We start from the raw sequence: 27,324 nt of genomic DNA, 5'->3' as shown, positions 1-27,324 counted from the left end.
GCTTTGAATTATATGCTTATACAAAGAAGTCTATATGTAACAAAAGTACTTGAAAACATTTTATTTTCACCTACTCTTTTTAGTACTGCCATTCAAAAAACCTTTAAAACATTTGAAATAAAAACACTCCTACTCAAAAAAAAATTGAATCTTTTAATTTCACTTATCTTTAACAAAAACAAATTTAAATGATGGTTTAATCAAGGTTGTAAGAGTTAATGAAAAAAACTATCTCATATTGCAAGGTGCCAATCATTTGATTCAAGCTTTAGCTTTCACACTGCATTCCAATACATATTGTTAAATTCAAAAAGACAGAAATCGAGTTAGTAGGATTCATTATTAGATTAAATAATGAATAGAATGATAGACAATTGTAAAACAAATTTAAGTACCTAGTCTATATTGAGAGAATATAAGTGAATTCAATTAGCATTCAGAACAATCAGAACAAAACTTGTTAATAATAAATGCAATACAATTTTTCCTTTGCAAAGTCCTTTTTTCCCAAAGTCCATTTAAAGTGTAGCCATTTTCAAACTTATGCTTCAGAATGACAATGTGAGCCATGCCAACAGTATTATCACACTTGTTTCAGTAAAGAAGAAACCAAACCCTCAACAACCCTTCCCATCTGCCTCCTGACCATCTCCCCCCGCCCGCCCCCCCAAAAAAAATAAAACAACCTTCCATAAGTTAGTCAGAAAAACAGTATTAGAATTCATGACTTCCATGCTTCTTTTCATTTGATGATACATAATCACACCTTGGGAATAAAATTACCTGAAGGTGTTGTGGCTTTGAAATCCATGGAGGACAGCGGGGCACAATGATTTTCTGTTTGAAGAAAAAGGCTGGGTTGTCTAACTGGGGATTCACTACATTACACAAGCTGCTGCATAGATGCCAACTGTAGTCGGCATCACTGGGTTTCTCCACCACTTGGCTGCTGCCCATTTCAGGTTGCACCACTGGGTTTAACAGTGGCATCTGACATGCATCAAAGTCATTATTCATAAACTAAAGCTATTTTTTTCACAGGTGAGAATTTTCTGCTTTAATGATGAAAACTGATTATATTCCCTTAGAATTAAAATTAAAATTAAAATTATTGGAACTTAACTATACAAGGTGAGGAAAATAGCTTAGGCTACAGCTTGTAAACAATACAGCCACAAAATTATGTATTTTCTCTAATTAATTGAGAGTCATTACATATTTTTTACCAAAAGCCACAGAGAGTCAACAATAAAGAATTAAAGGAGACAGACAACTAGAACTGTGAAGGTTCCTTGTATATTAGAAATCAGTCCATGTATAATATGTTTTGTATATTGATATTACCAAAACATTTCCATTCTTATTAACTCTGATAGATTTAAATTGCAGATAAGCATGGTTCCTACTGAGATATCTATAATCCATGTCAGAGAAAATCTGATAAAGACTTGATATGTAAGTACTAGGTAGTTAACAAACAAAATAACCAGTATTGCACACCAAATTCGGAGGAGTCCTGGAAAAATAATATGACAAATATAGCTATTTTTCATAAAAATAATAGAGGGCTCATCACACCTGTTGTTGTTGGGGTTTTTTTGGAGAAAAATTATATGCATATTAACCAAAATAATTACTGTCAATGATAATTTCCTGTAAAATAAAAAGTTATGTTAAATAAGAGGTATCAAAAGTAGTCAAATTTGTAGAAGCAGAAAGCAGAATGGTGATTGCCAAGAGCTGGGAAGAAAAGGAAATGAGGAGTTGCTGATTGATGGGTATAAAGTTACAGTTATACAGGATAAAAAAGTTCTGGAGATCTACTATACAACACTGGGCTTTATAGAGAACTGTACACTTAAAATTTTATTAAGAGGGCAGATATAGTTATGTGTCTTTTATCACAATAAAAATTATTCGATCAATCAGAAAATATAGATGGGGTAAAAAGAGTAAGATGATTCAGGAGGCAATTAGATCTTGAAAGTACAGAATTGTTTCAGTACAAAAGATTTTAAAAAATCTCCATGAAAGTATTTCTAATAACAGCCCTGACCAGAAGAAACTTCCAATGTTCAAGACTAAAACTAAAAGAACCAGGATTCCCAAAGTTAGGGTTCATTAAGGCAGACTGAGGAGACATTCCAAAATTATGCTTTTCTTTCTTAAACATCAGTAAGGCTGGCTTTTCTAAAACTGTTCCAATTCTCAAAGTAGTAAAAAAAAGAGAGAGAGAGAGAGAGAGAGAGAGCGAGAAGTGTGGGAAGAAACCTATGTCAAAGTCAGTAAACATATAATGAGCACCTAATCTGTGACAAGCATTCTTCTAGGTCAATGGTCGGCAAACTCATTAGTCAACAGAGCCAAATATCAATAGTACAGCGATTGAATTTTCTTTTGAGAGCCAAAAATCGACTTGGGGAGGAGAAGGGAGAAGACAGGGGCAGGAAAGTTACCTGAAACTACCTTACTATCTTTCATTGAATTTGATTCAAGGACTGCAACTATAATTAAAACTGCCTCACTTTAAAACCCATATGTCAATCCATATAATGTAATGCTTCTGAATAAGGGATTTTTGTCCTCAGTCTAAAAATATTTAATGGCTACTGCTCCAAAACTTCATAATGGGCTCCAGTGAACGATAAAGGGTCGAGCACAAAGACTTATCTCTGCTCTCTCCTGAATCCTCCCTCCTATGGCATGAAATATGTCCCTCCTGGACTTCCTATGTTGAAGCCCTAACTCCTGATGTATTGGTATTGGGTGATGGAGCCTTTGGTAGGCAATTAGCTTTAGGTGAGGCCATGAGGGTGGGTCCCTCATGATGGGATTAATACCCTTAAAAAGAAAAGAGGCCAGAGCTCTCTCTTCTCTCCTCCTGGTGAGATTACATTGAGTATGTGCCATCTGCAAGCCAGGAAGAGAGATTTCACCAGAAACCAATCATGCTGAAGCTGTGATCTTTGACTTTCAGCCTCCAGAACTGTAAAAAAAAAAATGTTTTCTGTTGTTTAAGCCACTGGTCTATTGTATTTTATTATGGCAGCTTTAGCAGACTGAGTCATACAACTAAAATGGTTGTGAAAGTATTTTTTAAAATTGTAAACCCATAAGGACAAAGAGAATAGGAAAGATGACAGCAACATCTTGGATACTAAAATAGCACAAAAGTTAGTGGTAATTGACTTAGTAAATTCTACATTTTAAAGTAAATGCAAAACAAGCAACTAAACTACAATAGAACCAAGAGGCTCAGGAACTGGTAGCTCTAGGTGCCTCTGAAAGCAGAGATAGTGGAAACTGTACACGAAAGGGTTGGGAAAATACTTTTAAGAGCAGCTAGGCACACAATGCAATATACAAATCCTGTATCATAGAAATGTACACTTGCAAACTATATGACACCGTGACTAGTATCACCCAATACATTTAATTTTAAAAAATATATGTGATTCTTATAGACTGTCACTGAGAATGAATAAACAAGTTTAAAAAAAAAAAAAAAGCACCTGGATCCCAGATCCCCACTACAAAGTGGGCACTAGATGTAGGTTTACTCAATGCAGAGTAAGAGCAGTGTTCAGATTGGGCCCGGGGTGGGGGAATGATGATACACCAGGCACACCTATGGGCTCTTGGAGACAAAGTACTGAAACTCAGGTACGGAATGCTGAAGGCCCTCATACCTTTCCCTTACTTGGCTTCCAACAAGTTCAGAGTCAGACATATATGGTTTAGGTAAAACTGGATATTCTTTTCTGGGGACTCTGTCTAGCCAGGGAAAGATGGTCAACAAAATGGCCCAGCAAGATCACCCTGGGCTAATGTCCAGAGTTGCAAGCTCCACCCACAATTACAAAGCTACCCAGCAGCTTTCTATCCATTCTTATACAGGAACAGATGGCCAAGGATGAGATATGTGAGGACGTATTCCAACATAACAGACAGAAAAATTAACAAAAAAGGGCAACCTTAAAAAAAAAAAAAAAAAGAATATGTAGGGAGAGTAAATAAAATCTGAAAAGAAAAACAAAACCTCAGATAGCTAAGAGAAGAAAATCCATTAAAAAAAAAAAAAAACAATAAAAAAGAAAATAACTTATAATTTAAATTACAATGTCATTACAAATAAAAACCTCCAAGGAAGGGATAGATTGTAAAACTAAAGAGCTCTCATAGCAAATAGAGTAAAACAAACAAACAAAAAAACAACAACAAAGAAAGTCAAGAGATAAAGATAAGAAAAAATGAGAGAGCCTGGTGGGTGTGGCTCAGTGGTTGAGCATCCACCTATGAACCAGGAGGTCATAGTTCAATTCTAGGTCATGGCACATGACATGCCGGGGTTGCAGCCTTGATCCCCAGTGTGCGGCATGCAGGAAGCAGCTGATCAATTATTCTCTCTCATCATAGATGTTTTTATCACTTTCTCTCCCTCTCCCTTTTCTGAAATCAATAAAAACATATATTTAAAAAAAAGAAAATGAGAACGAGAGAGAGAGAGAGAGAGAGAGAGAGAGAGAGAGAGAGAGAGTATGTGTGTGTGTGTCTTAGGGGTATACTTGATTAGAAAGAGAAAATAGAGGGAAGGATATTATTATATAAACAAATCTTGAAACTTTCCCAAAATTAAAGGAAATGCATTCCCAGATTTATTAATAAGGGTCCAATGAGTAATCAGCATAATGGATAAATATAGATCTACTCCAAAGCATGTTATAATAAAATTTTAGAACAGGAAAGTCCAAAAGAGGACCCTAAAAGCTTATAAAGAAAAAAAAAAAATAGGACACAGAAAAATGATCATGTGTCTAGGAAGCCTTAGATTTCCCAATAGCAGTTTAGAAATGTAGAATATGATGAAATGACTTTTAAATTCTGAGGGAAAAAATGTTTTTCAACTAAGAATCTGATATTTACTAAAAGGAGGATACATATATAATGCAAATTGCAAGGTTTCCCAATATGACCCTGGGGCCTTACCCTGGCTGCCTGGAGAAGGACCTAGCTAAACCCCCCTTCACTGACCATGTCCCCAGAGATGCTGCCCCCAGGCTCAACTTCCCATGACACCGGTAGCTTCCTCCCTCTGGTAGGAGGGCCTATAACTTCCACTGGCGCCAAAGTTCTCTGGGGGTAAACAGCTACTATTCTCAAACACTCCTATAAGCATCCAACAGCACTCAAAGAGACAAGATCACAAGCAGCCTGTATGTTTCTTTGCTAATAAGACTGCATTCACATTTGTACTTTAGGCCTGGGGGTAAGGGGATTGGTGGGAACCTCCCAAGCATTGTTCTGTGATATAATGAGGATGGTGGTGGACCTGTGCCTCCTTCCTGTTGACCCTGGTTTCTCATGTGTACCCTTTCCACAACAAAGCCACCATTATATGACCTGATGGGATTGGTACTGAGCCCTGGAACCTGAAAAGACCGTCAGCCTAAGGCATCAACACCTTCCCTAGTGAAGAGAAAAGAACACATCCAGCACAGTCAAAGAAATTTTCACTCATGGGATTTCTTTAAAAACAAACAAAGAAAAACAACAACCTCAAAACCAAAATAATTCCCCTGCATCCTTTCTCAGGAAGCTGCTATTTGAGAATAAAATGACACGAGACTCAGGAAACAGAGGCTCTCTCTCACAGAGGTAGAAAGGCACCCAGGATGATGTGAGGGGAGAGGTGAAATGACAGCTGGGCAGCTGGCTGAAGAGCACCTACTACAGATTAAAGCAGGACAGATGGTTCTGGAAGAGCTATTTGCAAGAAGATGAAACTGACACAATATCTGATGTCGTCAATCATATTGAGAGAAGATTCAGAAACACGGGAATAGGAAGGAATGTGTAATAAAAATGTAGAAAACTAGTAAGGAAATAGTCAATTACTAACTCTGATGGAGGTGGGGGAGAAGTTTCCAAGAAAAAGTAACCATAGCATACCCCATGGCTCAACTTAAAACAGTGTTTTTATAGTCACAATAATGAATACTGATCTAATAAAAATTATGACAGAGCGACGTTGGAGAGGTATAGGAAGTAACTGTAAGAGTAATGGTAGTAAGCTTAAGAGCATAAAAGTCTCAATCTCTTGTGAAAAGTCAAAAGACAGGATCTAAATATAAAAAGTCAAGGGCACATACTGTAAATGTTATTTGTTTAGAGATTCCGAGATAAATATTTTTTTTAAAAAGTTAAAAGTGTTAAAAAACAATTGCCTCTCTTGAGTGAGAAATGGGGATGAATCAGGATAATGTAGAAGAGATACTGTTTTTAAAAAATCTTTTAACCATTTGAATGTTATAACTATGTGCTTACCGTATATTAACTTTAATAAAATATTTTTTAAAAATATTTTATAACAAAGGAATTACTGTTACTGTTGGAAAAAAAAAAATAATTCAATGGGCTGATAAGAGAAATGATATCCCCAAAGAGATGTTAAAAACAGAAAGTCAATTTCTCAGTATAATGTTTCCATAAGAAGAAAGCTGTCAAACAACCATTAAAAAAAACCCACAAATAACAAAATTAAGATAAAATTTCTCTAACATAATGCTAACTTAGAAAATGATTTAAATTACTGATTGGTAGATAAAATTAAGAAAGCTTATTTTAATCTTAAGTAAAAAGAAAGATACTTTACAAAGTTTAAAACGACCTAACAACTATGAATAAGAATAGTATTCAGGCAGCATTCATAAAAGGCCTAGTGTACATAAAGCACTGGGGTAAATATTGTAGGTTACATAAATAGCTTACGATCTAATTCTATATAATAAAAGCCAAATGCAAATGTGCAAATTGTCCCCTCGACTGGAGTTCTGCTGGGAGTTCAATGGCTCGACCAGTTGCACACTGGGAAGCTGGAGACAGGAGGTCGCAGGAGGAGGGGCAGAGCAGGACCCACCAAGTTAGATAGAGGGAGGGAGAGACCCCACAGGACTGGGGGCAGAGATGGGTAGGGAAGGAAGGCTGTTTGGAAGCACTGCCCTTGGATGAAGTAGAAATCCTGACCCCATTTTACAGACCTCAGTAGACTGTGTGTGTAGGGGAGTAAGGAGGGGGGCAGTGAAGACAAAAGAGGGTGTGAGGAGAATGGAGATGGATGGAGAGCAACGATGCTTGACTAATAGCCTATTTACTTTTATTTTTGTTGATATATTTTTATTAATTTTAGAGAGGAAGGCAGAGGGAGAGAGAGATAGAAACATCAATGGTGAGAGAGAATTGATCTGCTGCCTCCCACAAGCCCCCTACTGGGGATTGAGCCTGCAACCCAGGAACGTGCCCTTGACCAGAATCAAACCCAGGATCCTTCAGTCTGCAGGCTGTGGCTTTATCCACTGAGCCAAACCATCTAGGTGACCCATGCCTATTTAAAACAGCTGCAGTAGGCTGAGCAGGGGTCTTACCACGGTGGTGTTACCTGATAACGAGGGTGTCTCTCCTTATGTTGCGGTAATCAGAACTGCAGTGAAGTAAAGACACACCATGGAGCCTGCAAAGGGTTTCCACGCACACGATGCAATTTACTTCGTGTGGCAGCTGAAGAGGGTGAGTAGAACCTTGGAAGGACATAAGGTGTCCAAGACAAGGAACTGGAGGGAAAGTGTGTGCTGAGCATTCCATGCCATGAGTTATAATCGAGATTTTATATATATATGCCTATTATGCTAAGTGTCCAACCAACAAGTTGATTGACCAGTCGCTATGATGTGCATTGACCACCAGGAGGCAGATGCTTCAACCTGTAGTTTAGCTTGCTGCTAGGATCCAGCTAATAGGGACTGGGTGAGATGGGGCCTAAAATGCCCTAGAGCCCTTCCACGGTCCCTCTCAGACCACCATCCCTGATCGGCACTAGGTGAGATGGCCCTGATCGGCCCCAATCACTAGCCAAGCCAAGGAACCCCACCCAGGCACAAATTTCGTGCACCAGGCCTCTAGTAGAAAATAAAGACACATACCCAAAGATCACTGACAAATTTGAGAAACAAAAAGTACTTCAGAAGAGAAAGTTTTTTCTTTGAGTAAGGGAAATAAGAAACATTCTATCAAAAAGGTGTGACTTAATCCAAAAAAGTTATGACTTAATACATATGGCCCAATTCTGGGTTTGTCTTAAATGTCATGCTAAGAATTTTGATTTTGTTCAGAAGAAAGAGTAAAGTTGAAAGAACACTGGTCCAAAGAAAGTAGCCTTCATAAAACTAAACTTAAAATTAGAAGATGTTGAAACCAAGAGAAGAATGTGTCTATAAGAATGTGAATGAGATGGGTAATTGAAATCCCTGTGCCCAGAAGGTCAATTTTCTATTTAATTTTAATAGTACTTTTACCAAAATGTCAATTCAAATAAGTCAGGCTTTGCTGGTTTCTGCAATAATACCTGTAGATTTGTTTGATGCTCTCCTTCGAATTTCTGTCACCATCAATCGTGAGACTTGTGTTGTGAACTGCAGAAGATCAGAAAATTTTTCTATCATCGTATTTGGTGGAGCATTTCCAAAGACCTGTAGATAAGAAAAAAACAATCTTAATAAAGCATTGTCAACTTTTTCCTTTTATTCTGTTCATTTCAAAGTGTGATGTGACTTGAAAATCAAGTAAAAAAAAAAAAAAGTATGCTTAAACAGTTTCTTTGAATCTGAAAAACATGTTTAAAAATACTCTTTCAATAAATCACGTCTAGCCACATTTCCTTATACATATTCATTTGTTGAGTGCATGATTAAATAAATGAAATCTAAAAGCCAAAGACTAGTTATCTATATAATTTGAATCAATCTACTTAAGGAGCTTTAGAAGAAATAATGTTTCTCTGAAGAAATCTAAGTTAAGAATTTAGAGGACAGTGGTAAGGTTCTTGGATGGTTCACAGATACATCAGATGGTGAAAAGCAGAGACTTATTTAGTATTACTAAGTCCTAGGCTGAATACAGAATTCATTGACCTCCTCTCTAATCTCACAATTTCTGAATCTAACCACAATAATTATCAGAGCAAGACTATTAGTGAAAAGACCAGAATAAAGAGAATGAATGAGAGAGTCATGAATCTTGCCCATATCAGTATGTCCAAATCTTCCCACCTTGGATTAAGTCACACCTTTTTGATGGACTGCTTCTTCTTTACATTATTCAAAGGGTAAAGCTTTTTCTTCTGAAGTACTTTTTGTTTCTCAACTCCATGAGTGGTATTTGGGTGACGAGATGTATTTTTTTTATTTATTTTTTACAAAAAACCTAAGACAAATGAATTTTGGAATAAATAGTTCTTAAAGATAAACTAGTATTCGTTCAGCAAAGAGAATAAGAAAAGGAAGCCTGTGCCCTGGCTGGGTGGCTCGAGTGGCTGGAGCATCATTCCCTACATCAAAAAGATTGTGGGCTTACTTCCAGGTCAGAGCACATACCGAGGTTGTGGGTTCGACCAGGGTGCATCCTGGAAGCAACTGATCAATGTTTCTCTTCCATTGATCTCTTCCCCCTCCCCCTCTCTCTCTCTTCCCCTGACTCTTTCTCTAAAAACCAATTAAATAAATAAATAAATAAAAATAAACATATCCTCAGGTGAGGATTGAAAAAAAATTAAACTGGATGGACTGTCATAGGAAAAGAAATGGTACTATAATAGCTTTATAACTAGGTGTACCATAAAATATTGTTTCAATAAATGTTCTTTATAACTAAAAGGAAATTTTGTGTCTTTTAAAAGTATGATAGTTCTCTATTGCAATATCAATTGCACAGTGTTTTGTATTCTTACTTGTTCATATATGCCTACAAAGGGAGGAAACCTACCTCACTCATCTTTGTACTACTTACCAAGCTACCATGATGCCCTTTATAAGGATGTTCCCTAAATATGATTGTTCATTTATATGCTGCTTGCCCCCAAAACCAAATTCTAGAGAATGTTTAGGTAGCATTGAAGGACACAAACTATAACATGAAAATATAAACTAAAAGTAAAGAAATAAAACAAAAATAAGCAAATAAAAGACCAAGACTAGGGAAGAGACTAGAAAAGACATTAATAAAAATCTAAGACAAAAGACCTGTATATTTGCTATGTTTTAGTCATGAATTTGGCTTAAATACACAAAAGAGAAAATCCAGTCAGTAATATGGTTCACAATGCCCTTAGGAAAAGAAAAATATGTATTTAAGGAAGTACCTCTATTCTTCATACTATAAAATTTTTCTTTCAAGGAACCTAATAAAAGGACATAACTTATAATGTAACTAGTGGCCCAGTGCACAAAATTCATGCACAGAGGGGTGGGGGGGTGTTTCCCTCAGCCCAGCCTGCACCCTCTCCAATCAGGGAACTCTTGGGAGATGTCTGACTGCCAAAGGAATCCACAGGGATTGAGCCTAAATCGGCAGTCAGATATCCCTCTCACAATCTGGGACCAGTGGCTCCTAACTGCTCACCTGCCTGCCTTCCAGATTCCCCTAATTGTCTCTGCCTGCCTGATTGTCCCTAACTCCCCTCCCTGCCTGCCTGATCTCCCCTAACTACATCAGCCTGCCTACCTGCCTAATCCCCCCTAATTTCCCTCCCCTGCCGATCTGATCTCGCCCCCAACTGCCTCTGCCTGCCCGATCACCCCTAACTGACCTCCCCTGCCAGCCTGATCTTGCCCCCAAATGCCCTCCCCTGCCAGCCTGGTTGCCCCTAACTGCTCTCTTCTGCCAGCCAACTTGGTTCTGATTGGTTGATTTTTATGCCAGTCAATGTCAAAAGCTCCACCTCCTGGGCAGCCATTGGCTCCTCACAGTTCACCCACATTTGGTTCTGATTGGTCAGTTTCTATGCCAGTAAGTGTCAAAAGCTCTGCCTCCTAGGCAGCCATTGGTTCCTAGCAGTTCACCCAGATATTGGTTCTGATTGGTCACTTTCTATGTCAGTCAATGTGCCTATCTCAAGGGCTGATCAGCAGTCCCACAAAGGCCCAGAGAGAAACAGATGTGTGGCTGCTGGTGAAGCCTGGAGAGAAAGAAAGAGGCAAAGGCTGATCAACAGCTGCCACGGAGGCTGCAGATTAGACCCTGCCTCTCTGTTCGGAACTCTCTCTGGGCCTGATCTGCAGCCCCCTTAGCAGTCAGTGCTGGGTTGGGTGTTCAGTTGAGCCTTCGGTTGGTTGTTACAGACCCTGGGTTTTTACATATTAGGATATCCCTGGAATAGAAGCATTTCTTACATTCTTACAATAGATACTTTGTTTCTTATAACCTCTCTCAAACTGAACTGAAAGTTCAAAATAAAAAGACACCAAATCACAAATCAAAAACACAATAATTCAATTCTACAGGCTATATTTTTGTCCAGGTTTATAAGTCTGTTCATTAACTTGACACAGGAGTAATTGTAAATTATCTCAAAGAACAAATAATAGTCTTTTTCAAGATCTCAGTAAGTTGTTTTTCTTATAAGATTTTGATAAATGTTGTATGTTTACAGTTAATCTGTATGCTATATGTTAAATAAGACCCACATTCTTTAACACACAAATAGCAGGTACACTAGAAATTGAGAAGCTAAACAATGAGACATGCTTGAATATCCATTTTTACTTCAATTCAGAGATGAGTATGTAACTGTTTAATAAAAGTATTTATAAAACAATTGTACATTTTGTTCAGGCAATTATTTGGCCTTTGTCAAACTGATTTATATATAAAGTAGTTAGACATTTCCATTACCAAGAATATATTTATGTTTATTTTGCTTCTAAGAATTAATATCTATTTTGTTCCTAAGGAACTATTCATAAAATAAATAGATCATGTCTTAGAAGATATAAAGATATGGTTTATCTAAGCAGTCTTCATGCTGGGTGAATAATATGCTGTTAAAAAACTACGTCTTATTTGCTAATCTATAATGACATAAACAACTGTTACTCTAGTGATCTAACACTTCTGACTGATTCATTCTATCATTTATTCAGTCTTAAATATTTATCAATCTCCTAAATATGTCAGGCAATATTTGGAGTTATGAATGCAAAGGTAAATAAAGAGTTGTGAATACCAGGGTAAATAAAACAAATATGATTCTTGTGCTCATGGACTTCACATTTTAGTACAGGAGTCAAATATTAAGTTAATTTAAAAATGAAAATTATGTTAGATAGTGGTGCATGATAAAGGAAGTAGAAAGGTAACTGAAAGGGACTGCCTAGAGTGGGGAGAAGTTATCAGAAAAGGCCTCTCTGAGTGGCACTTATATGAAGGATGACACTGAATGCAGACAGAGCCACAATTCAAAGGCTGTGAAGAGAGAGCTCTGGGCAGTGAGAAGAATTTTGCTGAGACCTCAGAGTGGACATGAAATTAGGGTGGGTTGTGGCGTCAAAAGGCTGGTGAGGCTGGAATGTTTTGAATGAAAGGAGAAATGGTACAAGATAAGGCTGGACAGATACAGGGACTAAAACATAAATCTGACACTTTAGATAATACTAAATATATAAGGTAGCAAAGGAAAGAGAATTTTTGTGGTTGATTTCAATAATTAAATCTAAAAATATTAGGTATGTATGTACCCTTCCACAAATAGTGGCATTTAAAAAAATATACAGTGCTTCAATCATGTACTTAAATGTGTGTCACAAAGGAACTGATAGTCAGGAGGCTTGACTTCTCCTTGGTCTCAGTGATTACTGGTCAAATTTTTGTGGTTCCTTCATCTGTCAAGGGAGAGTTGAGCAAGAGATTGGTAGGTAATGTATTCAACTCAGAAAGGATGATTCCAAAGAGTTATGTGATGTTCACAACACAGATGAAAATAAAAACAGCAGTAAGGAACAGAAATGCCTTCTGGCAAATGCAATAAAAATAATTATCATATGCCTTGGCCGGTGTTACTCAGTGGTGAGAGTGTCCTGAGGGCCCACGCACCGGAGGGGCTTCAAGTTCAAACCCCAGCACTAGTTGGGGAGCATGTGGAAGGCAACCAATCGGATGTGTCTCTTTCATATTGATGTTTCTCTTTCTCTTTATCTCTCGTTCCTCTTCCCTCCTTCCCTTCCACTCTCTCTAAAAAAAGAAAATCAAAGGGAAAAAATACTAGTATCCTCAGGTGAGGATTGAATAATAATAATTATGATTGTTATTAGCATTAAATGATCATTTACCATGTGCCTAGCAGTATTCAAATACTTGACATGTAATGTCATTTAAATCTCAGAAAATCTTATACAGGATCCCCATTTCCCAGAGAAGAAAAAGCAAGGGTCAGAGAAGTTAAATGAGTTAAGCCAGGTGGTTGGTAGTGAAGTCAGATTTAAAATTAGTCTGTCTGATTCTAAGCCATATTCTTAATCACTCAGTACCATATTGTCTCAATTAAACTTCATGTGAACCCTTTCACTTTGCAATGTCCATCTTAAGGGGAGAATAGCATGGTTCGACTTATTTTTAGAAGGATCCATTTTTAATATCCATCTACATAAATTTCAGAAAATTTCCTCAGACCTGAAGTAAACATTTCTGGCATAGTCGGGGAGAACAAATTTAATGGTGTTATCAAATGGCATGCATAAAGTAGAAGCTCAATATGTACTTGCTGCAGAATGAAGCTATTAAGCAAAACTTAAATATAACTAGTAAAAGGAGGTTGGAATTCTGGCTGTTTTCTAAAATGGTGTCTTTTCCCCCCTAAATACAATATGTCATACCTAAAATTAAGTTACACAGTAAGACCAATAAATAATTGCAATATAAAACAGATTTTAAAAATTTACAATGAAAAATGTAATTTTGTTATTTTATCTTGTAAATGAGCTAAGATTTCTTGTCAATTAATATAAATACTTAGGGAAACATTTATGTTACACTCTTCTTGTTTCTCAGAAGGACACCAACCTATGGGGGAGGGGGAAACTGAGAATGCTTCCCTTAGTGCTTTCCTCTCCTTCCGGGATATACCTGCCTCATGAGAACACGCACTTCTCCTCTGCTCTGAGTGTGGCCTGCCACTGTCTAGTTCTTCTAGCAATTGGGTAGGTAAAAGTAACTATTTCAGGGGTAAATTTAATCCTTTGTTGGACAGACCTATTCTCTTATGTCAACTGTATTGGTATCCTATATAATAAAAGGCTAACACGGAAATCAACCAAACGGTGAAATGACCAGTCGCTATGACACTCACTGACTAACCACCAGGGGGCAGATGGTCAATGCAGGAGATGCCCCCCATGGTCAGTGCACTCCCACAGGGGGAGCACCACTCAGCCAGAAGCTGGATTGATGGCTGGTGAGTTCAGCAGTGGTGGTGGGAGCCTCTCCCACCACTGCAGCAGCACTTAGGAGCTGCACAAATGTCATGCTCTAGGCCTCTAGTTGACTAATAAGTAGGAAAGCTGTATATATGTAAATAGTTCCCTTTCTGACTCCTGATCTGTCTCTAATTTGGTTCTAATCTTGATTATCCTTCCTCTAAAGCCAACAATTTAAGAAATAAATGTCATGCCCTATCTAGTTTGGCTCAGTGGATAGGTTTGATTAGAGAGTCAAGGGCATGCACCTCAGTTGCAGGCTCCATCCCCAGCCCTGATCAGGACGCTTGCAGGAGGCAACCAATCAATGTCTCTCTCTCACACTGAAATTTCTCTCTGTGTGTCTCTACCCCTTCCTTCTACTCTCTCTGAAAATCAATGGCAAAAATATCCTTGGGTGAGGATTAACAACAACAACAACAAAGTAAAGGTCACGTGTGAGCTATTAAAAAAAAAGACACTGTTTTCAACTTAGATACTTCTCAAATATAAATGAGAAGTAAATTCAAAAACTAGGGGAGTTTCTAAAAGAACATCTAATTAGCAAATAGGTTATATTTTAAAATACACAATAAAGTATAACATCTACCAAGGTATTTAAAAATGCAGTTAATTTTTAGATGACCGAAATACTATTCTTTTCAAAATAAATTTAAACCAAGTATTTTTTCTATATTTTTTCTGTTTGTGGAGTTAAAAGTTAATTATTTTTAAGAATGCTGGATAAATATTATTCAGCTATTTTCAGACTGCACGATGACCTTTCGGGGAGAGAATCAGTGAGAGGGAGGACAGCAGTCTCCTTGCAGGACTGTGATGAAGATCGTAGGAGGCAGATGAAGAACCCAGCATGAAACTGGCCCGGAAAAAGGACTCAACACATGTCATTTCTCAACCTGTGTCTCATAAAGGCAAAAACCACACACTGAAATAACACTACTGAGAACACTTTTAAAATAATTCTGGAGATAGATGCCCATGTCTTAACAGTAAGGTAGTTTATTTTAAAATTGGCATAAATCAAGCAAAGTCTCAAAAGTGAATAGTACAATTCCTTTTTAGCAATCATGGCTCTATAGCCATAATGAACCATTCATTTATCAAAGCTATTTCTTACTAATAGAGAATGTTAATGTCTAAATGGTCAAACATTGTATAAATATGGCTATTTATTGCAAAATGTAGTGGATGTGATGGCTTATTTAAAGACACATTTAGGTTAATGATGAATATCCAATGAATAGTCTATATATATTTTTAATTGGTCACAATTAAAGTAACTTCTTATCTTTTCATTAGTTAAGAGAAAAGTGAGTCTTTATGGTATTTAAATCTCATTAGAGATGTAAGGCAAGGCATATAAATGTGCCTTTAATCAGCCAGTTAAAAACTTTTGATTTGAAAGAATTTAAAGTTAATGAGACTTATGACAATTGAGAATGCAAGAGAACTAAGTCAAACCGTCTAATAGAGGATAATCTCCAAAGCATCTAAAATCTACCCTTCAAAAGAAGAAATTCCTGTACAATTATTCTCTCCTAATACTCACTTGACTGTAGAAACCTAACTAATGAATACATTGGATACATATGTAGGATATTACCTATCAATTTATGCTAATAGATAAAACTACAACTGGCCTAACTATTCTCAACTATCACCTCTGTAAATGTTCTTAAGTCTGAGAGAAGGAAATTAGCTTATTCAGCAGCCAACAGTACATAAATTAAACCAAACTAAACAAACTTCCCAGAATTGGTTCCAACCAAAATTAATGACTTACCTCAACAGGACTTGAAAAAAATGGTTTGTCCACAATCAGTTCTCTCTCCCATTTTCAAAACAGCTATTTTAAATGTTTCTTCACCTCTCTTCTCGTTCCTTCTCACCATCTACTCAATCCATCATTCTTACCTCTTATTTCATAGATTAAAAAATGAACATCCTCTGATAAATATATTAGTGTTTCCATCCTCTAGTCCTATTCTACCTACCTAATCCCAGAGATGACATATGAACTGGTCTCTCTCTTACTATGTTCCTTCCTTCTACTTACCAGCCCAGCAAAACCTCAACTCCAATAAATAGTGTATCTGTCTGCCTTCTCTAACTTCTACAGGCTGCTGAACGCCTGGAAAGAGAAAAATCACACACCAGCATGGATAAGATCCAGTGCAAACTTATTATCTCCAACTTTCACTGGGCCCTCCATACTCTTTTATGTTCCTTTTCCACTGTCTCTCTCATCCCCTTTCTTTAATAGATATTCCAAACCATCACAATTTCCTCAAGTCCCTTAGTCAACCTACTTCTTTAAGACTCTTAACAGACCACACATTCTGTTGATAACAACAGGAAATTGAGGTCATTAAACAAGATCTTATTCAACTTCCCACTTATTCACACCCAACAAAATACATATGCTTTCCAACTGTAGGCTCAACCACCTATCTGACTCCAGGCTCTCCTACCTCATTTTCTCTCTCTCTTGAAAATTCACACATTTTCCCTTCCCTTCTCTTTATAAGCATGCCTGGATCTTCCCTATCTTTAAAAACAAGGCAAAACACTAGAAACATACAAGCAAACACCTTTTTATTGTCAGATTCAACTCCACCAATCTCTTTTGTTCTCTTTTCTTTCAAATTTCTACAAGCCAACTATATACCTACTCTCTTCTCATCTCCCATTCACTCACTCACTGCTTTCTGGTTTCACCATTCAGTAACTTCCCAACTGACAAATCTCAAGAATGTTCTTCAGGCCTCATTACTTAGTCTCACTATTGTACCTGACATCGTTGTCTGCTCTCCTCCTAGCAACTTTTATCTCAAGTGCTATCACTACCCTCTCCTGATTCTTTTTGTACTGCCATTGACCAGCACCTCTTCTGTATCCTTTTTGGGCAGCCCTTCTTTCACTAAACATTCATATTATCCATGGTTCATCCTTTACTGCTCCTTGCGCTTGGCAGTACAAATCACGAGTAATCTCCTGTCCCAGTCCAGGGTTTGCTAACGATTCCCAAAAATATGTGTCCAGCCAAATTCCTTTTAATTGTCTATAAATATCTCTACCTGGAAGCTCACAATTCATTTAGACTCCATGCTCCAAACGGAACCTATCCTAAACCTTTTCTTTCTCGGCTACTGGGAAAACACCCATCCAGTTTCCCAAATTAGAAACCTAGGAGAAAGCCTTGCCTTGGCCCCTTCTACTCTCTCATTCTATTGCTTAGAATAGTTTGATGGCTCTGCACATCTCCAGGAAAAGTATTAGTTCTTAATAAAAGTATTAGCTCACCATATGCCTATCAGTCTTGACAGTCTTTTTTTACCTTTCCTTGACATAAAATCAACTGGAAAAAGCCGAATGCCCATCAGTAGACACAATGAAATACCATGCAGCTATAAAAAAGAAGTATCTCCCACCCTTTGTGTCAGTATGGATAGACCTGGAGATTATTATGCTACGCAAAATAAGCCAGTCAGAGAAAGACAAATATCACATGATCTCACTTATGTATAGAATCTAAAGAACAAAATAAACTAACAAACAAAATAGGTCCAGAGGCATGGAAGCATGGAACCTACTGACAGATCTCAGCGGTGAGGGGGGCAGGAGGAAAGGAAAGAGATTAACCAAAGCACATATATGCATAACCCATGGACACAGATAATAGTGTGGGGAAGGCCTAGGGTGATTGGAGGCTGGGTAGAGGGTGGTAAAAGGAAGAGAAAATAACCATGATACATTTTTAAAAAAATCAATTCCTTGGACTGCTTATAGACACTGGTAGATATTAGAATGTTTGTTGCCTTTTACCTTTACTTATCCTTTAACTTCTTACTTGAATTACATTCTTGGTTAAGTTATTCCTGTCAATTCTAATCTGACTAATGCTTATCTTTTAAAACTCAAGAATCACATCACATTCTTGAGGGAGACTTCCCTTCCCGGACCCCGTCAGACTTTCAGATAACTCTCTTTCCAGGGTGCCACGTTACTCTCCTGCATCTCTAACTCCACCTTTCCTTGTTGTTGTGTTCTCTGTTTCTGTGCGATCTCTCCTCCCACAGAATTCTATGCTTAGCTTCCTCATTATACTTGAGCTTCGCAAGATTAGACTGTTTTATCTCAGAAACTCCAGTGCATAGTACAATGGATGGCACAATGTTTATTTATACATCTATATATGCAAAAGCCAAGTGACTGGAATGACGGAATGACCAGTCACTATGACATGCACTACGGCAGCCAACCAGCCCAATTGGGGCCCCACTCGGACCCCCCAACCTCACATGGCTCCTCCCCCAGGCCAGCCCGCCCCCTGATCAGAGGCAGGGCCAGCTGACCAATCTCCTACAACCTCCCCACCCCACTGACCCGGCCCAATAGGCCCCCATTGGGGCAGGCAGGCTGGACCCTACCCGGGCATGAATTCATGAACTGGGCCTCTAGTTTAACATAAATAGGTACCAATGTGTAGACAACTATCACACCACAGCTGAAGCCTACTCTAATATGAAAGACAATACAAAGAAAAAAGCAATTTAGAGAAAAATAACAATGTAAGAAGTTAAAAAAAATTTGAAAAAATTTTAATATTTCAGAAAAATGAGAGAAGATACTGCACAATTTTAAAAGAATAAAAGAAAGTATTCAGGGAAATTAAAAATATAAAATAAGCTTAATCTAAAAAAGTTAGTTTGGGGCAAGGGAGGGAAATATAGAAAGATAGAGGGAAAAGAAGACCTAGGGGAGATAAAAAGAAAGGGAAGCAGGAGAGAAAGAGAAATGAGAAGGGAGGGAAATAGAGACATGCAGGAAAGACAGAAATGGAGACAGTAATAGTATGAAGTCTGGGGAAAACAAGTTCTACAAGAGTGGGAATAATGGTGGTATACTATAAGGTCCATCTGTGAACACTATTCACACCACAATCAGCCAGTACAAACACAAACACTGCTTAAACAAATGTATACTACATGAAAAGGACAAGGATGAGGGCAGCATGTACTAGTGAGTAAATATATGCTTGTTATAGTTTGGAGAATGGAGAATTTAAAAAGGTAATTTTTCATAATCCTCAGTAGGAAGTCAATTAAGACTGCATAATCAAGAAACCAGCAGTAAAAGTATGTTATTTAAAGGCTGAGAGAGCTAAAAGTGGCAGCAGCAATCAGCAGTGGAGAGCATTGGGGCACCTATTAGCCTGTGAACTAGTTGGCTTTTTAACCTATGTACTTGTACACCTTCGATAAAAACTTAAAAATTATTTTAAAAATCCCCACTAAGATTGCTACATGTATCAACTTGATAAAATACAATAAAACACTAACTCTATTTAGACTCTCTAGGGCCTGTAACTATTTTCTTTTAATCTCTGAGAGAAAACCTGCCAAACAAGAAAGAAAACTGAGATGATTCCTTAAAAGTAGACAGAGCATTTGGGCAATTGCACCACTTGGTGCAATAAAACCGTCACTTCAAAAATAATGGAAATAAAAATGATAATTTACAATCTATCCCTCCTCCCAAACTCAACCATTAGAGGAACCTTTTACAAAATGCTCATTTTTCCTTTTATCTGTAAGAACTAAGTAGAGTTCACTTTTGACAGGGTCTCACATCAAGTCATACTACTTCATAGCAAACTAATAGGAAGAAATGAAAACATCTTAACGACTTAACTCATTCTATCGCTTTTCCTACCTGTGACTTATTATGACCTTAAGATTCTGGTGTTGCCACCCAGTCCTGGAAGGCATGTGCTTGGCAGCCTGGACTCACCCTGTTAAACACTGGCAGCATCATGTACAGCTTCTCCTCTTGTTCCTTCTGAGTCATGTGCCGAGGAGGATGGCACAGCTCAGTGAAGAGCCGGCGGAGGTGCATCAGCCCCAAGGCGTTGTCCTGCGGGCTGCACTCCTCCTGCCGTGGGCGCCCCATGATCCTCTTCACCATGTTCATCTTGGCGGGCTGGTGATCAACACTTGTAATCCTGCAGAAAGATGTTCACCAGAAACAGTCAAAATGCCACTGTCTGATAGGTCAAGCATTCCTACAGAGCTCCTAACAAGTCTGAAAAGTAGAAAATTCCGACTAAGATACTTTTTCTACTTCTTTAAAAAGAAAAAGTAGAAAGGCAAAGATAATTCTGATACATCTTTCTAAATGACAAATTACAATTATGGCATTCAACGATCTTACTAGCTTTGACCCAATTTGTATAAAATGTAAACCATTAAATGTAAAACATTAACTGGGCAAATGTTTTCAGTTAATCATATCAAGTTCAACAAAAAACGGGATCACAAATCTTACTATTAATATGTTGCTGAATAGCTAAATACATGTAAAAAAAAAATGAAAGAGCAGAAAGTTCACCCTTTATCTCAAAGCATCCAAACAAAGAACTCCATCCACACAAAAAAACAAAACAGAGGCGGAGCTTGAAGATGGCGACCGAACAGCCGGACTTGTTCTGACCCCGGTCCCAAAACAGATAGAAGCAACATCTGAGTCGCTCAGGGAATGTTGATTAGCAGCTAAGGGGCAGCGGATCACTCTAGGAAGGTAAGGAAGTGTCCGCTGGACAATTTTTCCTGACCAAGCGGCCAGCACTCCCGACTTCTCCCGGAGCTCCGGGCTCAGCGCAAAGGCGGCGCCACCCTACCAGGAAGGGAGCAGCTTCTCTGAGGCCTGGAAAACCCACAGCCGAGGAGTCCATCGAGCACCTGTGGCGCCCCGATCGGAGCAAGCGGGTGGATTCAAGGAAGCTCTTCAACCACCCACAGAAAGGTCAGAGTCTGCGTGGCTAGGCTGAGAGTTCAGGCTGCGATAGCGCCATTGCTCCAGCGAGGCCCCGCCCCCAGAGCGGCCCAGAGCGCGCCACCAGGAGCGCCGCGAGGCCCGGCCCCAGTGCGGCCCTGAGCTCCACGGCCCCGGAGCGCCATGAGGCCCCCGGCCCCAGTGCGGCCCAGAGCACCGCGGCCCGGAGCGCCGCGAGGCCCCGCCCCCAGAGCGGCCCTGAGCGCGCCACCAGGAGCGCTGTGAGGCCCCGGCCCCAGAGCGGCCCAGAGCACCGCGGCCCGGAGCGCCGCGAGGCCCCGCCCCCAGAGCGGCCGTGGCCCCGCCTATATTGTAGCCCGGGAGAGCTGCGAGGGCCCGCCCCCAGAGAGAAAGAGGGCCAGAGCAACCAAAGTCTGGGAGGTCAAACCAGTAACACTGACACCTAAGGGCTGAACTACAAACTGCCTTTTTTTTTTTTTTTTTTCTTTTTTTTTTTCTTTTTTCTTTTTTCTTTTTCTTTTTCTTTTAATTAATCAAAAATAAATAAATGGACACAAATAACTAAGATATAGCCTGCCTAAAATTAAGGACTACCTTACAAAACTGAGGTGCAGTGGAAAGCTGGGAACTGCAAGACTCTCTGATCCAAGAACCAGGCATACCAAATACAATAACAGAGGAAGTGATTGAACTCTACTGGACAATTTTATGCTAATTATACTATTCTTTATTTTATTTTCATTTTTTACATTTTTTATTTAATTTTCATTTTTTACATCTTTTACTTCAGAAACGATTTTTTTTCTTTTTTCCTTACTTGATTTTACCTTTTCAATTATTACATTTTTCAATCTCTATCTTCACTATTACTACTGCTATTTTGCAATTTTTTTTAATTTTTCTTTTCCTCCCCAGTACCATTTTACTTCGTCTTTATTTTACATTGGGAGTAACCTTCATTCTATTTTAATCTCTACTATAGCATCATTCAACCCTATCTCAATTCGACCTTTACCCCATCACTCTCTTACTAAACTTTAACCTTTTAGTCTCCAGTTTATCCTATCCCTTTCCGGCTTTAGTTTTTCCTCTATTCTTTCTGTATACCCCCTGCTAAAGCTCTCACTATACTCATAGATCTAAGTTCCAACCCCTGATACAAGTGTATAAATATCACTCTCTGCACTATATTAACTAGTTAAAAAAAAAAAAAAAAAAAAAACACACAAAAAAAAACGGTTCTACTTTCTATCCTTTTCTCATTGTTTGAGTGAAGGTTGATTATTGTGAATATTGGTGCTTTTCAGTGAAATTGTTATGCTTATTCCAGTGTTGTTATTGTTGCTTTGTAATTTTTTTTAAATCCTCTGTTTTTGTTTGTTTCTTTGACTTCTGTATATCATAACCTTACTTAATAATAGTGGATATTGTATTGTAGTTTGTATTAATTTCCAAGTATTGTTACCGGCATTGGCTGGGCTCACTGGTTGATCTATGGCAATTTTCTCCACATATATATAGTTTGTTTCCCATTTTTTTAGTTTGCTTCTTCTCTCTCTCTCTCTCTCTCTCTCTCTCTCTCTCTCTCTCTCTCTCTCTTTCTCTCTCTCTCTTCTTTTTCTCCCTGTTTTCTAACTTCATTTTGTCATTACTTTATTTCTTCTTTGACTTTTTTTTTTTTTTAATTTTTCTTTATTTTATTTTTACCTTCCTTCCTTCCTTCTCTCCTATACCCTAATTTGCCTATCGCTAGGGGTTACCTTTATTAGAGGTTATTAATATTGTAAATACATTCCTGTTAAGTGCCTCTCGTGTTGTACATGGTAGTGTTGTATTTTGCACCTATAAATTAACGCAAGAGAAAGAACACCACATAACCAGACATCCTGAAAAGAGATACCATGGGAAGACAAAGAAACACCCCACAAATGAAAGAAAAGCAGGCATCACCAGAAAAGGAAGTAAACGAGCCAGAGGCAAGCAGCCTACCAGAGCAAGAGTTCAGAATAATGATTATTGGTTGGCTAAAAAGAATGGAAGAGAAATTTGACAATAACCAAGAAGAAATGAGGAAGAACCATCAGGAATTGAGGAAGAACCAAGAAGAAATGAAAAATGACATCGCTACCATGAAGAACTCAATAGAAAGCATCAAGAGTAGACTAGATGAAGCGGAAGACCGCATCAGTGAGCTAGAAGACAAGATGGAAAAAAATACCCAATTAGAGCAGCTTCTAGAAAAAAAGATTAAAAAGCAGGAGGAGAGCCTACGGGAGCTTTGGGACATTACAAAACAAAATAATATTCGAATAATAGGGGTTCCAGAAGGAAAGGAAACTGAGGTAGACGTGGAAAAAGTATTTCAAGAAATAATGACAGAAAACTTTCCTGAGATAGAGAAGAAAAAACCCACACAAATCCAAGATGCTCGCAGAGTCCCAAGCAAAATGAATCCCAGAAGACAGACGCCAAGGCACATTATAATTAAAGTGGCAAACAACAACGACAAAGTAAGAATCTTAAAAGCAGCCAGAGAGAGACAGAAAGTTACTTACAAAGGAACCCCCATCAGACTAGCAACTGATTTCTCAACAGAAACATATCAGGCCAGAAGGGAATGGGATGAAATATACAAAGTCATGCAAAGGAAGGGTCTGAATCCAAGAATACTGTACCCAGCAAGACTATCAATCAAAATTGAAGGGGAAATCAGGAGCTTCACAGACAAAAAAAGACTGAAGGAATTTATCTCCACCAAACCAGCAATGCAAGAAATGCTAAAGGGTCTACTGTAAAAATAAAGAAATAGGAATTGAAGAAGGAACATGGGTATAGAATAAAAATGCCATCAAATGAGTACCTATCAATAATAACCTTAAATGTAAATGGATTAAATGCTCCAATCAAAAGACATAGGGTGTCAGATTGGATAAGAAAACAAGACCCTTACATCTGTTGCCTACAAGAAACCCACCTCAGAAAAAAAGATGCACACAGACTGAGGGTGAAGGGATGGAAAAAAGTTTTCCAGGCAAATGGAAAGGAAAGAAAAGCTGGGGTAGCAATACTTATATCTGACAAATTAGATCTCAGAGTGAAGGACATAACAAGAGATAATGAAGGTCACTTCATAATACTAAAGGGTACAATCCAACAAGAAGAAATAACCCTGGTAAATATATATGCACCCAATACAGGAGCACCCAAATACATAAAAAAACTGCTGGAGGACATTAAGGGAGAGATTAATAGCAATACAATCATAGTAGGAGATTTTAATACCCCACTGTCACCCTTCGACAAATCATCTAAACAAAAAAGCAGCAAAGAAATATCAATCCTAAACGACTCACTAGACCAGATGGAATTAATTGACATCTTTAGAACATTCCACCCCAAAGCCACAGAATATACATTCTTCTCAAGTGCACATGGGACATTCTCAAAGATAGACCACATTTTGGGACATAGGCAGAGTCTATTCAAATTCAAGAAGATAGAAATCATATCAAGCATCTTCTCAGACCATAGTGGCATAAAACTGGAAATTAATTACAATAAAAATAATCCAAAGAAATCAAATACATGGAGACTAAACAACATGCTATTAAACAAGGACTGGGTTACCAGAGAAATCAAGGAAGAAATTAAAAACATCCTGGCAACAAATGACAATGAAAACACAACAATCCAAAATCTATGGGACACAGCAAAAGCAGTTTTGAGAGGGAAGTTCATATCCTTACAAGCCTATTGCAAAAAACTAGAAAAAATGGTAACAGATGAACTAACTCTACAACTCAAAGAGTTAGAAAAAGAGCAACAAGAAAAGCCCAGTGTAAGCAGAAGGAAGGAAATAACAAAAATCAGAGCACAGATAAATGACATAGAGACCAAAGAAACAATACATAAGATCAACAAAACCAAGAGCTGGTTCTTCGAAAGGATAAACAAGATTGATGGACCTCTAGCCAGGCTAACCAAGAAACAAAGAGAGAGGACCCAAATAAACAAAATCGGAAATGAAAGAGGTGAAATAACAACAGACCCCACCGAAATACAACAGATTGTTACAAAATACTACGAACAACTCTATTCCAACAAACTAAACAACCTGGAGGAAATGGACATATTCCTAGAAAAATACAAACTGCCAAAACTCAATCAGGAAGAATCTAAAAATCTCAATAGACCAGTGACGTGGGAAGAAATTGAAACCGTCATCAAAAAGCTTCCAGCAAACAAAAGCCCAGGGCCAGATGGCTTCACAGGAGAGTTTTACCAAACATTCAAGGAAGAACTAAAACCTATCCTCCTCAGACTATTCCAAAAAATCCAAGAGGAAGGAACACTTCCGAACTCCTTCTATGAAGCCAACATCACCCTAATACCAAAACCAGATAAAGACAACTCAATGAAAGAAAATTACAGGCCAATATCCCTCATGAACATAGATGCCAAAATCCTCAACAAAATTCTAGCAAATCGACTCCAGAAGAACATCACAAAGATCATACACCATGACCAAGTAGGATTTATTCCAGGAATGCAAGGATGGTACAATATCCGCAAATCAATAAACGTGATACATCACATAAACAAATTGAAAGATAAAAATCATATAGTCATATCAATTGACGCAGAAAAAGCATTTGACAAAATCCAACACCCTTTCCTGTTAAAAACTCTTAAAAAAGTGGGAGTACAAGGATCATACCTCAACATAATAAAAGCTATATATGATAAACCCACAGCCAACATTATACTCAATGGGCAAAAACTAAAACCATTCCCTCTAAGAACAGGAACAAGACAGGGATGCCCACTATCGCCACTCCTGTTTGACATAGTTCTGGAAGTACTAGCCATTGCAATTAGACAAGAGGAGGAAATAAAAGGCATCCAAATTGGAAAAGAAGAAGTAAAGTTATCCTTATTTGCAGATGACATGATATTGTACATAAAAAACCCAAAAGACTCCATTAAAAAACTAATTGACTTAATAAATGAATTTGGCAACGTAGCAGGATATAAAATTAATGCCAAGAAATCCATGGCATTTCTATACACCAACAGTGAAACTACAGAAACAGAGGCTAAAAAAGCAATTCCATTCACCATCGCACCAAAAAAATTAAGATACCTAGGAATAAATTTAACTAAAGAAATAAAGGACCTATTTGCGGAAAACTACACGACACTGAAAAAAGAGATAGAGGAAGATGTAAGGAGATGGAAGAACATACCATGTTCATGGATTGGTAGGATCAACATCATCAAAATGTCCATACTTCCTAAAGCAATCTATAGGTTCAATGCACTCCCCATTAAAATACCAACGACATATTTCACTGACCTAGAAAGAACTCTCCAAAAGTTCATTTGGAACAATAAAAGACCCCGAATAGCCACAGCGATTCTGAGAAAGAAGAGTAAAGTAGGAGGGATCTCAATACCAGACTTCAAACTATACTACAAAGCCACTGTTCTCAAAACAGCCTGGTACTGGCACAAGAACAGACAAATAGATCAATGGAATAGAATTGAGAACCCAGATATCAACCCAAATCACTATGCTCAATTAATATTTGACAAAGGAGGCACGAATATACAATGGAGTCAAGACAGTCTCTTCAATAAATGGTGTTGGGAAAATTGGAAAGACACATGCAAAAGAATGAAACTAGATCACCAACTTACACCATTCACAAGGATAAACTCAAAATGGATACAGGACTTAAACATCAGACGGGAAACCATAAAAATACTAGAAGCATCCACAGGTAGCAAAATCTCAGACGTATCCCAAAATAACTTCTTCACTGATACTGCCCCTAGGGCAATGGAAGCTAAAGAGAAAATAAACAAATGGGACTACTTCAAAATAAAAAGCTTTTTTACAGCAAAAGAAACCATCAATAAAACAACAAGAAAGCCCACGGTGTGGGAGATCATATTTGCAAATATTACCACTGATAAAGGTTTAATCTCCAACATTTACAGACAGCTTATACAACTAAATAAAAGGAAGATGAATGATCCAATTAAAAAATGGGCAATGGACCTAAACAGAATATTTTCAAAAGAAGACAGAAGGAAGGCCAAAAGGCACATGAAAACATGCTCAAAGTCACTAAGTATCCGAGAGGTGCAAATCAAAACAACAATGCGGTACCATCTCACACCTGTCAGAATGGCCAACATCAACAAATCAACAAACGACAAGTGTTGG

The 27,324-nt window shown here is 38.0% G+C and overlaps 1 protein-coding gene across 5 annotated transcripts in view; it reads right to left on the bottom strand.

The window, feature by feature from the left end:
- The window catches only part of WDFY3 (WD repeat and FYVE domain containing 3), a 260,847-nt gene that overhangs the window by 158,550 nt on the left and 74,973 nt on the right, over positions 1-27,324 (bottom strand). For all 5 annotated transcript variants that reach the window (XM_084881536.1, XM_084881535.1, XM_084881533.1 and 2 more), the window contains 2 exons: positions 20,091-20,301; positions 8,399-8,522 (listed from right to left, as the gene is read on the bottom strand). In XM_084881536.1, coding sequence (XP_084737662.1) covers positions 8,399-8,522; positions 20,091-20,270 — 304 coding nt within the window. In that variant the 5' untranslated portion in view covers positions 20,271-20,301. Of the gene's footprint in view, positions 1-8,398; positions 8,523-20,090; positions 20,302-27,324 lie in introns of those variants that run through there.

Source organism: Pipistrellus hanaki (genome assembly GCF_964339955.1).
Source record: "Pipistrellus hanaki genome assembly, chromosome: 1".
NCBI classification, from domain to species: Eukaryota; Metazoa; Chordata; class Mammalia; order Chiroptera; family Vespertilionidae; genus Pipistrellus; species Pipistrellus hanaki.
This window is presented reverse-complemented; position numbering and strand designations above follow the sequence as displayed.